Source organism: Carassius carassius, chromosome 37, assembly GCF_963082965.1.
Source record: "Carassius carassius chromosome 37, fCarCar2.1, whole genome shotgun sequence".
NCBI classification, from domain to species: domain Eukaryota; kingdom Metazoa; phylum Chordata; class Actinopteri; order Cypriniformes; family Cyprinidae; genus Carassius; species Carassius carassius.
In genome coordinates, this window is record NC_081791.1 from 21,687,443 (window position 1) to 21,701,672 (window position 14,230).

Genomic DNA, 14,230 nt, shown 5'->3' on the forward strand with positions numbered 1-14,230 from the left:
ATATCAGTTTGATTTGAGCTAATAAGCAGAAGTTATAGGCCTATTTCTACATGCATAAAATTGAATAACCACTCAATATGATAAATGATTCATTTTTATCGATTACTACATTCTAAATTTTGTTCAGTTACAGAGGGAAAACAGTAATCGGACCATGTAAAACAATAACAACACAACACAACACAACAAAACAAAACAAAAACACAAAACACAAAACACAAAACACAAAACAATAAAGCACAAAACTAACAAAACAGAAAAAAAATTCAACACAATACACAAACAAAACAACAAAAAACACTGCTTTTGAACATTCAGCATAATTTTTTTTTTTACATTTTTTTATGTGCCCTTTGTTTGGAATCTATCTAAAGTGTCTGATTTGATGTTCAAACGGCAACCATTATGCTTATCACTGGAACCCATTTCCCTTGACTGCTGTTTCAGGTAGGGGGTTATTGTCCCATACACAAATCAAAAAAGGGTCATCCCTTTGGAAGCCACCTGATAAATAGAATGTCCTCCTTAGATCACTGTTGAAACTGGCACTGCGATAGGCTTGATCAGGCAGCCTGATGAAACGTAACACCGGCTGAATGAGTGAATAGCATCAAAGGGCTGGATCTGAAGCAGCAAGCAGGTTGGCCAGGCAGGAAGACAGTTGCAAGCTGGGCTCTGTGATAAATCTTTCATTCGGAATTCTCAGCATATGACTTCTCTTCCTCCTTAGATTCACCCTGTGTGTCTATAAGTTTCACTTTCTCTGTAATTCAGAAAAGACATTGGAGCCGAAGGAACTATACTGAAGCCTGCGCAGAGGCCATGTTTCCAGTGATCAAAAATAGCCTAAAATAGCTGACAGGAAATTAAACAAAAACATCATGGTAGGGGATTTCTAGCAGTATTTTTTTTAGGTAAAATGAGCTTGAATAGCAAACGAAAAAGTCTGAGGAGGATTATTTCACTGTAAAAATATTTTCATGTTCGTACTGGTCATGAAAAGGGAGTAAAAAAAAGCTTTGTGGCAGCAAGAGGGTGATGAGTTGTGGCGATTTGTGTGGGCTCACAGACTTCTTGCTAAGCACTAAAAATCTACCTGCATAAAACCATAGATTTACTGAACGGCATCGACTGAGGAGTTTTTACAGAACATATATCTTCATGTTCTCAGACCTCCTCCTAACACCAGGATACCTCTAGTACCAGGAGAAAAGACGCAGGAGGTTTCTTGTGCAATGTTTTTAATGAGGCCTAGAAAAACATGGAGGAGGGCTGGCTGACATCATAAGCCACTGACGGCCCCCCTGGGGTCAGACAGGGGATGCTCTAGGGTCCTTAATGGGGCCAGAGTGGAGTCTGCTACTATGAAGACCACCCTGCTCAGACACTCAATAATGTTTTCCTCAGAGTGACAATCACCTCTGACATCATGCTAATGGCAAATTTACTGAAGCTAATAAAGGATGCCCTGGAGAAAACCACGTAGCAATAGTTTGTTATTAAGACTCTCTCTTAAAATTCAAGCACACACATTGCAAAACAATCCCTGACAGCCATATAAACATACACACATTCAAATATATTTATATAAGCATCGACACACCAGCTGTCAATGTGATAACCTGTAAATAAACATACGCACAGAGGATTTTTAGTGCCTCTAATTCAGTTTGTTTACACCCCCAGTTAAACAGCTTTTGGGAGCAAGACGAGTAAAGAACAATGAAAACGCTTGAGTAATTTCATGTGGTCTTCTAAGTGAATTTCTGTCACATCCTCCTTTTTGGAAGAATTTAGGAATGTTTAAAACTATATACTTTTAAAACTGACTGGTAAGTAAGCCCTGAACAATTAATCTGGTTCTAGATTTACTTGCAATTCATTACATTTTTAAGGAGTGTCTGCATAGGGTTAGAACACTGAAAAAATTTGACTAGAAATCATTTTATGGGATTTGTTGGGGTGTGCTTTCATGCTTAACTAACTACTAACTCTAACCATGTCTGACATTCAATCCTGTAGGTTGCGGGGTCAACAGGATTGCTTGGATAATATCCTGTTACACTCTTAAGAATGAAATATGGATATGCAAGAACACTAACCAGCTACATAAACATTATGATGCAGATCCTATCTTCATTCCAAAGAAAACATAAAATTAGTAACAAATCCACATCTGACTTTATTGATTTACTGAGATTTTCTAGTGAGCAGAAGCAGGCATGGGAACTGTCAGTTTCATAGAGGGCAAAAATTTATATTGCACCAAGAGAACAACATTCAAAGGAAGATAACTCGGAATAAAGCTCTTAAATTATCCATGCACACAACAAGCTCAATTAAAAATAGTAGGCTACAATTTGGAAAGAGCTTCCTTGATTAGGGTTTCAGATACTACATCTAACAAGGCTTCACATTCAAAGCTGGTTTAACAAGCTAAATAGTAAGCAAGCTGCTGTGGCTAGTAATAGCAAAAAAGGTTTCTTACTGCTTTGGTACAAGGTACATCCTTTCCCAAGAGCCAGTTGAGCTCCAAGTTCCCCTCTCCTTGATAGCAGGACTGCATACGCTCCTTGATCTGTGCATTGATGTCCCGGATGCTGAAGACACAGAGGGCTGAGTCGTCAGGTGGATGAAGGTACTGTTTTTGACCTTTGGAAAAGATAGCAAAGAGCACATCATCTTGGGCACTTATGTTGAGGGATGCTGCAAGCACTCGTCCAGGTTTGCCCAGGTAGGCTGCTTGTAGAAGACGGTACTCAATTCTGTTTCGGACACAACCAATAGGCAATGACACATAGGAGTGGAATTTGTGGTCATCTTTGCAAAGTCGGACGATTCGAGAGGTATAAAACAGGTCGTTTGAGGGCCCGCTGGAAGACATGCTGTTCTCAGGCGTCTCCGGTTGCACAGTCAGGAAGTAGACGAAGTTTCCACTGGCAAAACCATAGATGTAGTAGATGTCGAAATGAGAGACCAATGCCAAGGTATCGGAGGGAATCTTGATGAGTGATGAAACAAAGTCAGTGTGTAACTCATAGTCCAGCATAGCTGAAGACTCCGGGTCAAGAGGAAGCTTCCTACTTGAGATGGTTGGAAAGTAGTCTTGCTTCCCATCCACAGCTGTACCAATGAAGAGGGTCCCATCCTTACCCTGTGAGGGCACGATGACTCCATACATGGTGCCAGTCTGGTTGACACTGGAGAGGTAGTGCTCTTTTTTATGAGAGGGCTCCACCAGGATGAAGAGGTCGTCCAACCGTAGCAGTTTGCAGACACCTTGGTAGAGGCTTCCGCAGGCAAGTAGTCGGTTCTGAGAGTAGTCGATGAGTAAGAGTTTGTTGATGTTGTTGGTAGAAACCAGAGGTTCAGTGCAAGGCTGAACGATAAGTGGAGGGTAGCAGGCCTTGTTGTCATCTTCTGGACCAGTATCATGGGATACTAGGAGTGTCAGGTTGCCTGCTAATTTGTAGACTCGATTGACAGCACCAATGTAGAGTGCTCCTGTCTTCTTGTGAACCGTCATGTGGTTGAAGGCCCATTCTCGTCGCTCAGGGTGAAACGTTGTAAAGGACTGTTCACAGGACACTTCAGACAAGATTAAGACTAACAACCACCACATAAAGGACAATTTGGAAAAACATCCAGGGCTTTGTTTCAAAGTCCTCTTTGAATCCCGCTGTCCCTCCATGGTCTGAGGGACCCGTCAGGTTAGAAAATTAAGAGTTTAAAGAAGTATCAGAAAGCTTAACCTTCGTCCTCGTAGTCTAAAGGCTAACTATATGGTCCAGCGCCTCACCACGGTCTTCACATTTTTCTGAAAGAGAGAAGATCAAGAGTAATGAGTACATAAATCAGCATCAGAAAATCTAAACTTGCAAAAGGAAACAATGGAAATTGCAGTTCATTCACTAAACCAACGTAAATTAGCCATCGTAGCAACGTAAATTAGCATGACCTGAGTTGCTGGTTCTCTGAGACATCAGTTTGTAAGAACAGCATTCAGTCAGAGGTCTCTAGAGTAACATCTGTTTTGTCAATTACAAGATCTAACATCAAAAAAAAAAAAGAAAAAAAAAGAAAGATGTCTGAATAGGTCTGACAAATCTTTTTAGAAGCATTCTTCTTTTAGCTGCAGAACCATTTCATTTTTGAGTAATGCATTTATGTCAACAACAAAAAACTTAAGAGCTTTCTTTTATGACAAATTTTAACATCACCCTTTCGTTTCTTGGCATTTGCATCTATCTTATTATCTGCACTTCCCAACCTAGCTTGTCAGTGACAAAAGTACACTGAGGGGAAAAAAAGCAATTTATGTAATATATAATATATAGTATAGTATAGCGTAATCTCCCCCATATAATAAATCAAAAGGGGGGCCACCTTTCTTCTGCATTTATCCCAGGGAGTTAATTATCCAATCCACTGCACCAGGGAGGCCTGGATCTTATTACTATAACAAAGTGTGAACAAATTGGGTGCCAGTTCCATGCAGCCTGTTTTTACTATCTACTCTATAAGGGGGCTGTTTAACAGGATCTGAATCCATTAATTATTCTTTCCAATTCTGTTCGTCTGTTTTTCTCTCTTTACTTTTTTGTATCCATTTGACACCAGTAAATCCTGGAGGGATTAATCATTGGCACCAGAGCAATCATCCCTAAACGAATAAGGCAGCCATTAGAGATACAATCTACACTGTCTGAACACACTAACCATATTTCCTCTCCCATTTTTTCCTTCCATTTGATTTGGATGCATTATCAGTGATAGGTGGTCCAAGAGGGCTAACAAATGTAGAAAATGCCAGCACATCAGAGAATCACATATGATTAAGCAATGTGATGAGTTTAGGTGAACAGGGCTTTGTTAGTGTGCTCGAACATGTCAAGATATAGAAGCTATATTGTTTGTCACTTCGTGACTTGAATGTAGAGGCTAAAGGGACAAAGTGATCAAAAGTAAATGGCATGTGCAGAATTTTAAACAATACTTTGCTTACATATAACAGAGTGCTAAAATCCTAGCTTAGCTGTCCTCCTAGCTCAGTTCTGAGGTGCAGTATATTAGCACAGAGTTGAAAAACTCAGTCCCAGGGTCGGTTTTGTCCTTCACACTGCTCTTTTGTGTGACTTTGCACATGCTGGAGGTGCAAAGCACATTCCCCTGGAGGTGTTATCTGGATTCTGCAGAGCAAGCAACTTTCTGCTGCCTTCTGGCTTTTAGGCCTCACCTTCACAAGCACAATCTCCTCTTTTCTCCAACTGTAAACCATCACCTGTTTTATCTTGTGTGATTTTGCACGCTTAACCCAACCCCAACCATTTTCATCCATTTCCCTAACCCCTTTTTCCCCTGTTTCCTGCTGACTGCTGGCTCGGAGCGAGTGCGCTTCTCTCTTTTTATGTCGTAGCGACAGCTGCACTGAAGAGGCGACCGAATGGTGTAAATAACAACTGTTCAAAGTTTAGCAGCAGTGCTGTCAGAAACAGAAGCAATAGGGGCTTTGTTTATAATGCTTTGTGTTTTTTCCCCTCTTTTCTGCAACGCCTGACAGGACTCTACTTATTATGCAGCCTGGCCAAAGAACTAAATAGATGAGACTGATTCGCCTCTTAGCTTCCTTTTATTGTTTGAAGTCAGTCCTTTACATTTGGCTCTCGGAAGAGATTACCATGTCAATGTTTGCACCTGTGAATCACGGGTTCATCACACCAGAGCCTATAGTGATAATGGCGCAATTTATGTAGGTTTGTCAGAACAGGCAACTGTACTGAGGAGACAACAGCATTTTGCATTTTGGCAAGAGTTGTATTTCGCCATGACAGTGATTCACAACCATACAGTGCACCAATGGAAAGGTAACAGTTGCCTCATTAGCATATCCATTATGACCCCACAACCACGAGAGACTGCTTTTATTCCAATGTCCTGCCTCTGTCTCTGGTTTGATTTGTAGCAGAGTTGCACCTGCAGTAGTAAGTCCTATAAAAAGACAGTTACTGCACTCTAGGGAATACTATTTTAATAATTGAATTAAAATATTAAAAACAAAATATAAATTACATTAAATGCAATAATAATTAATATATAAAATGTTTATCATTTTACCATGATTTGGCAGATTTTGCCTCCCAGAAAACAGCCAGAGCTTACTACAATTTGGAAATCGAGTATACTTTACCGCAGGTACAATTTGGATTTAAAGCACTTGATTTCTAACAAAGAACCCATCACTGACTGTTATTTCAGTTCCATCTGACTGAGCATCAGCACATGGTTCCACCGAGTGTCGTTTTATCAAGTGAAAATCCATCCCTGGGTTATAATCCTCTCATCACATTTACATTAAACTGACCTCCGGGATACAATGCTGTTCAGATGGGATCCAAACTTAGCACCACTAATCTCTCATGAACCATGGCGAATTCGAGGCTATGCTTCTAAAAGATTCCTCTGCTGAAATGTGCACAAGCACAGAGCTGATTTTTCAGGCCACACTGGTATATTTTACACTGCGGTATCCAACTGGATAAAGCTCCAAAAAGGGGGTCATGGAATTTTCTCGTGCGTTATATCCGAATACACGGCCTTGGATTTCAATGTGGGGCTAAATGTGAGTGTACAGACTGAGCGAACAGGAAAACCGCTGCATTCCAGTCAGCACTGAGGCTGTGATTACTGTACAGGAAAACTGTTGTTTTCCTTAATGAACACTAAGGCAAAACAAACCACAGTCAGTGCTGTATAAACACACAGTGGCCTTGACTAACTCTATGCAGTTTTCTCATCTACAGAGTATGTGCTAATATAATGATCAGATTCCTGCCAGGGACATTGCGGTAGCTTCCTAATCTCTGGAAGTACGAGCCATACTTTATATTAGCGTTGGCATAAAGACATCAGAATTGGTTTGGGGATAAAAGAGTAATGCTAGGTTTTGATTCATTGCAGACTCTACCCACAATTCAAAGCACAGGCTAACCGTTTCAGTGGACAGAAGGGTAGTTTTAAGCTCTGAGGGCTGATCTCTGTATAGAGAGCCTGGCTCATACGAGTGCAAAGCGAACCCCCTCCTGCCTCCCCGTGTGCCGTGACATATTTTCCCTCCTTTTATAAGCTACTTAACAATAGAACGAAAGTTGTTTGATCTTTTAAATTCATATTTACAGCTATTGTACTGCTTCAGATAAAGAACCTAAACCACAATCCCGTTATGGCGGAAAATCCTATTAATTGTTGTGCAACAGGAAACAAATGACACTTTGGAATTTCATGCCTGGGATTAATCCATCATTCCTAATAACAACTAATCTTTGAGCATGTAATCTAGATGGTTAAATAAATACCAAAAGTCATACTGGCACAGAAATGAAAGATATTTAAGCAGACAAAATCAAGCAGCAAGGAAAAAGAAATCGAAGTTTGAAAAGTTGCTGCATCCCTTGGCAGCGAAGAGTCTTATCTCTGTTGCCATTTTTTTAGCAGGTTAAAAATAGAAAGTCTAATTTTCCTTGAGGGAAGCAGCACTTTGTGAGAGTGCGTCTAAAAACGATTAGTAGGAGAGGTTAGTCCATTAGTCTTTATTTCTTCCCTGACATTCTCTGGTGGTGATAATGAGAGGCTTTGTGAGAGCAGGGTGTCGTGGCAGTGTAGTGATATTTATAATTTCTTTTGTCTCTGCGGGAGCTCCGGCTGTGGCAGTAATGGCTGCTTCTCTCTCTGTGCCAGCTCCCACTGCTGAGTGCATCCATTCTCCCATAGGGAAATGACACAGTGTGAAGTAGGGACAGATTACACTCTCACTGACCACATGGCTTCCTGTTGGTCTTCTCTCGCCTACTCAGGCACTTTTGTACTCTTCTTCCATGGAACTATTGGCCGGGTATTGGAAAAAAAACAAGACTTTGAGTCCAAATAGCTAAATTACTAGCAAAAAGCAAATGTATTCATTTACTTTTATTCAAAGTAAGCATGCAATCAAAATGGACCCTATTTATTTTCTAAACACACATTTCTGGTATTATTGTGAATGATTTATTAGTGCATGTTATTATTCAATTATTATGATGTTGTAATTTGCAATCTTTTATCCAAATGTAAATACTTGCTTTGCCTCTGAAGTAACCTCTTAAGAAGTTGTCCCCTCCAACTATCAAACTAAATAAAACAAAACTAATTAAACAACAACAACAACAAAAAAACTAAATAAAACACATAACAAAACAGAACAAACAAACGAATACACAACCCCCCCCTCAAAAAAAAAAACAACAACAACAACAACAAAGACAAATAAAATGTATTTAAATAAATTAAAAGTAAATAAAAAAGCCCTGGACTATGAAATCTATTCCTTGTGGATTAAAGTATGCATTTTTTTTTCTAGATTACTCGCAGGATGTTTTTTGTGTCACTTGAGAATAAAAACATTCGGTAATGCTCTCATCCATTTTCTGATTCAACTGTACACGTCAATAAGCTTTTTGCTCGAGCTGAACTTTTTCAACATGCATCACACATTCGCGGCAATCACATCACACAATTTGCGTCATTCGCATCTTTGCATTGACCTCAGGTATATAATTAAGTTCGCTTTTGGTGTGTAAACACGATAAGTATCTTGTTAAATAGTAAAAAATGTCATATTACTGAAGCAAAATTGGTTGTAAATCCCATATCATGTTCACTTTAAGAGGCTAGTAGGCTTTAAATCAATGATGTCACATTTACCTGGCCAATCAGCCTGTTTCGTATTACCATATCTACTCAAAAAGTAGAAGAAGCCTATAATTCCAAGGCCAATTTTAAGGGAGGAATTGCATCAGGATGCCCATTAGTAAACCATGTATTCATTATGCAAATGTCAAAACCACTAAAAGGCACAGTCCTAATTAGCACGACTCTAGTGTTGAACTTTTGTACTGTACGGTCAGCTAAACAATGTACATGCTAGACGATTCGATCCTCAGGCAACTTTTTAGAGACCAGTTTCCCTGCTATTATCTCGGTCTGTCTGTCACCAGGACACTGAGTGATACAGTCTGACTGAAGCATATCAAAGTCTATTAAATCCCTCACACATTGTGATTTCCCACAGAAAAAGACATGTCAACATGACATCAGAATTAGCAGCCATCAGCAGGCGCTCTTATCCCCGAATGCAAACAAGGGTGTGCGGATCTAATCTCTGCCTTTCACCCACAACCTGCTGCGACATCCCAGCATCCTCCACACTTCCACTCTGTGAAAATAAACTCCCTCTTCTGCTCCCTACACAGTCCCGCGACTCCGCTGAGGGGAGATTATAATATTATTGTTATTCTAATGCATTTTGTTCTCCCTCCCACAGTCGCCTACTCCTCGGCTAACAAACACAGATATGCACACAAACAGTAGCTTGTTCTAAATCACACACTTCTTTACATGCACTCCAACAGTGTCTCGGCCTCACACCTATTACCACGACTGGCAATCTGCTTAAGGATTTACACACACACACACACATACAGGAAGTACTTCTCATCAGAGCTGTCTGTCAAGCTTGGCACAGGTTTCTATTAAGGCTTATTTCCATAAATCTGAATTGTAAAGGGCGGCAGTGGGAGACGGGGAGCCCTCGGAAAGACACGAGACACAAACGAAAAATGTCACCAGAGGCCACGGGATTCAGATCTACCTCCCTCGGCTTTGCAGTTTTGAATTTAATTAAATGCTTTGATTGACGCAACGCTCATTTATCAATCAGGAAGCTCAGTGTACGCTTTTCAATCTGTGAGTTTTGAAAGTCAACATTACAGCGAAGAGTTGCACATGAAAGAGCGAGTGAAATCTGATGCTGCCTGTTCAGAATTTTCTTCGTTCAGCTCAATTGTTTCCATCAGAAGATGTTTATTTGCAGGACGGTTGATGCAAGTTTTTGAAAACTGTAACCAGATTTATTCAAGATGTGACTGACACCAGATCCTAAAAAAAAAATTCACAAAAAAGAAACATGTCCCACATTAATCAGCCACGAACGCAACAAGCATTGAAAAGTTTCATTGCTCACATGGTTTCTATTTCTGTCATGTCATATTTAGTTTCCCCGCCCCCAGCGAAAGCTCATTGGTCCAAAATCCTGGATCAAATATTTCTAGGCTTTGAGATTTCACTGCACAACTTTTTTGTTTTAAGGTAGGGGGAAAACATTGGCACACTACAGTCTACAAAACTGAAAGAAATAAAAAAACACAACAAAAACAGTCTACAAAACAAAAGTTCACAAGCCCTGTTTGACTCAAATAAACAAATGAACAAATAAATCAAATAAGTATGAATGAATGAAAAAAATAATAATTGTAAAAATATTAATAAACTATACAATTAAAAACTGAATTTAAAATATGTATTAAAAGTGAATTAAAACAAACATAAATACTAAATTAATTAATAAATAATGTTTAATTAAACATAAAAATGAATAAAACAAATATAATAACAAAAAAGTTCAACACAAAGAATGTCAAAGAATTAAGAAACATAAAATATTAATTCTAAAACAAACAAATAAATCAATCAATAAATTCAAACAAACTTTCAGTTTTAACATCCTTTAACTTTTATGGAGGTAGTGTCATTGCTGATTCAACATCACATTGTATTAATAATGAACAAAGCATCATGGTGGTTTAGTACTTTATAAACTACTGTGAAAGCATTAGTCTCTGATCTCTCCAAAGTAATCTCTAATCTTCAAAAATATATTTGCCCTGAAATTCTTTTTAAATCACTACAAACAAAGTCTCTCTATCCAACTGTTATTTGCCCCTTCTTTTCCATCTCTCACATTCCAGGGTCAAGTCGCGGGTGTTAGGAAAGAGCGAGAGCAGTATTAGGTGTCCTGCAGCTGAAAGGAGGACGGGAGAGATTTGCCGGGTGCTGGATTACGTAAACAGCAGCGCTCCCAGCTGTGAGAAGGGAACATTAAGCTCTCTCAGGCCCACATCCTAACACCCCAGACTGGGGTCAGTTTTAAACCAAAGCCTCACACTGCCAAAAGTCAGCCACAGATTTAGCCAATGAGCTAAATCATATCTGAACCCACAGCCAATCAGATCGCAGCACAGCGCAAGAGCGCTACTATCTAATAATCAGCCTAAATCATTCTCAAACGCCACTGAAGCTGGCTGCTTAACACAAATACACCCCTACTTATCTCCTATTTAGAAAACACAATGAAATCTGATCAAATCCTCAGAGCAGACTCAAAGAAGTCGAAGAGCGAATTTAACCTTCATGTGGATTATGCCACAGAGTGGATTTCTCCCAAAGGAGTTCCTCAGCTTTGGATCAGTGTATAAATGTGCGTGTGTGTGTGCTTGTCTCTGGGTTTTGGCTGGCAGGGAGACGGGGCCGTATGAGGCTCTAGCACCCAAGAGAGAGGGAGAGGCAGCAGAGGCCCAGCTATTCATTACTCCAGCTGGGCAACAACCCGTTACAACAGCAGTCACAACTCCAAAAACTGGCACCCACACACAGACTATTATCTGGGGCAGATTTACACGGCCTGGCACGGAGAACTAAAAAAAAGAAAGTCAGTGAGATTGAGAAAGAGGAAGCGAGGATGATTTACAGTGTTTGTGAAAAAAAATGGCATAAATAGATGGACAGCAATGCTACCGAGAAAACCGAACTGCATAATATTACTTCAATCTGCCGCCGTGATGCGTGGCTCTCAAATCCGACGCATTACATAAGATATTCAGGGAAATGAGAGGCAACCTGTCAGAATAATCCACTCCATTCTGCTCCAACTGTTTCAAATAAGTGCTCGCCAATGGGATCCAGCATGCTAATCACACAGCGACTGTATGCGCAGCCACTCAGAGCTACCACCTGGCTACTCCACACACAGCGGGAGGCACAGCTAGTGCCGGCGAGGTTTAAGCACACCCCGCAGTGACGGCAGGGCGACAGGGAAGCCACATGCAGAAAATGACACTTGTGTATGTGTGTGTGCATTTCAAGCAAATGTGACAGTCTTAAATTAGTAGCGGTCAAGTGGTGGCATCATCCCTCTTATTGGAAATTATTCAACAAATAAATAAATGGGAATGAATTAACTGGTGCCGAGTGCCATGTGATTATTATTATGAGAAGTATCTATCTATCTGTCTATCTATCTACCTATCCACTCCAGCCTAGATTCAAACCATTGTCCAGCCCACAACCTTGGAACTGAAGGTTCAACATAATCAACACAGGTACAAGAAGAGGTTTCAGTTATGAGGTCCAATGGCAGGTAGTAGACTAGTGTCCATTTTACCTACTCTGCTTTATGCACTACTGCCTAATCAATCAGATGCCAATCCAGTTAATGCAGTTGATGTGCAGTAGAGCATTCCATAATGGCCAGTAGTAAAGGGGGCCACAATGTTCCTGGTTAATCTGTGACAGCTGAGCAAAAGTATACTCTTTCATAACACTTTTTAAGATAACTCACTTCCACGTAGCTTAACAAAACAATAAGGACAGCAGACAGCCTTTAAAATGTCATTCATAAATATTACAGACTCCTCCAGTCTATGCAAAAGCACAATGTACTTCCTGACCGCCAATACATGTGTGGGACCATTAACTACAGAAGTTTACGGTACAGACAGGGAAAGATTTGCAGCAGTTGATGTATTTTACGCCATCATTGTTGTCGAGCACTTGAATAAATCATGTAAATGCTGCTGAAATAACTGCTTTGGTGTCGTAAATCTGTCTGTTAATTATAGTCTTATGGGGCCGTTACTGTGTATTGCTTTCTGTGCTCAGGCATGGAATGTTAGGAAGCCACATTGAAATGCTTTACTGTCTACACAGGGATTGAAAACTGTATGCAGTGTCACGGCAGTCAGCACTGGCCGGATCATCCGTCACGCTCTCCCCAGGCATATAGACATCCTCTCTGTTGAATGTATACTGTCACTGAGCAGCTTTATTAATAAACAGAGGGTGCTCTCGATCCAGCAGCCCACTGATGTCTCTCAGTCAATGTCCATCCACAGCATATCAGCTGATTTATTGCACAGGAAGTACAGGCTTGGAGATATGCAATAAATCCCCATGATAGTCACTTCTTATCCTGGCTCAGGAAGTCAGGGACACTCTTTAAATCACACAGGTCAATCGACGAACCAGTGTGTTGGTCATGGGAAGGTTGGACAACAAAAAACAAGGTTATGAATAATGAAGGGTATGGCTTTATATTTGAATCCCATCAAAAACATATCAGAGCCATATTTTAACCCAAAATCAAAAGAAGTAATTTTGCCCCGTTCTAAAAAGGCCTTCATTTTATAAACTCTCAATTCTGAAAAAATAAGAATTGTGATATAAACTAAAACAAAAACAAAAAAAAAAACTTGTAATTTAAATATAAGGGATTAGCATAATCATCTTAAAATACCATAATGGCAAAAAATGCTAATGATCCTAAAGTGAAATAAGAACTCAAAATGTTTTCTTGAGATTGTCCCTTAAACATATTTATATCAATGATGGCTGAGGGGAAAAAAGATCCTATCACAATCAATAAAATCTAGTTTTTCCTGTGCCAAAGATTGCAAACTGCAGCACTCAGGGGTGCAAGATTAAAAATAAATGTGATCAAGCTTACAGATTACAGCCTCAACATTTATTTTTCTAGGCGATGTTTGAACTTATGCCCATTCAGCTCTTATTTGTTCACATTTACATGTAATTAAGAGTTTCTGCATGACAACTACATCTGTGAAACAGGCACAAAATACAAAATAAACACATTGCTGAGCTATTCATCAGTAAAAAGAGCTCAAATCTTTATTGATCAAAACTCAAGCATTATTAGCCCTGCTGAGAGAGCGTCTGTAATACAGGGTCACATCATAAGAGTCCAGCTGCTTGTTTACTGTTTATTTATGCATTTATATGGATTTAATTCACCAGTCGACTCCAGGCCCTCTCCACACGCTTGCTGTGTTACACCAAGAAAGTAAGCTGCTGTTATTTAAGGGCCGTACACGGGCTGTGATTTCTCCCAGAGCTCATAGAGTGAGTTAACACTACCGTAAATGCAATCAAACGTAAGTGAAGAGGTTCTCGTGCCACGAGCTACAATAAGCACGTAACTTTGAGGCAGAAAGATTGAAGGGCTTTGCAATGAGTGGACAGATACCTTTTCTCTCTGCCATCTCATCCACTTTATCTTGATACACAC

At 39.9% G+C, this 14,230-nt stretch overlaps 1 protein-coding gene across 1 annotated transcript in view; it reads right to left on the reverse strand.

Annotated features, from left to right (window-relative positions):
- LOC132118375 (plexin-A2-like) overlaps window positions 1-14,230 on the reverse strand; it is a 190,459-nt gene that overhangs the window by 153,645 nt on the left and 22,584 nt on the right. The window contains exon 2 of the mRNA XM_059528186.1: window positions 2,489-3,817. Coding sequence (XP_059384169.1) covers window positions 2,489-3,691 — 1,203 coding nt within the window. The 5' untranslated portion in view covers window positions 3,692-3,817. The remainder of the gene's footprint in view (window positions 1-2,488; window positions 3,818-14,230) is intronic.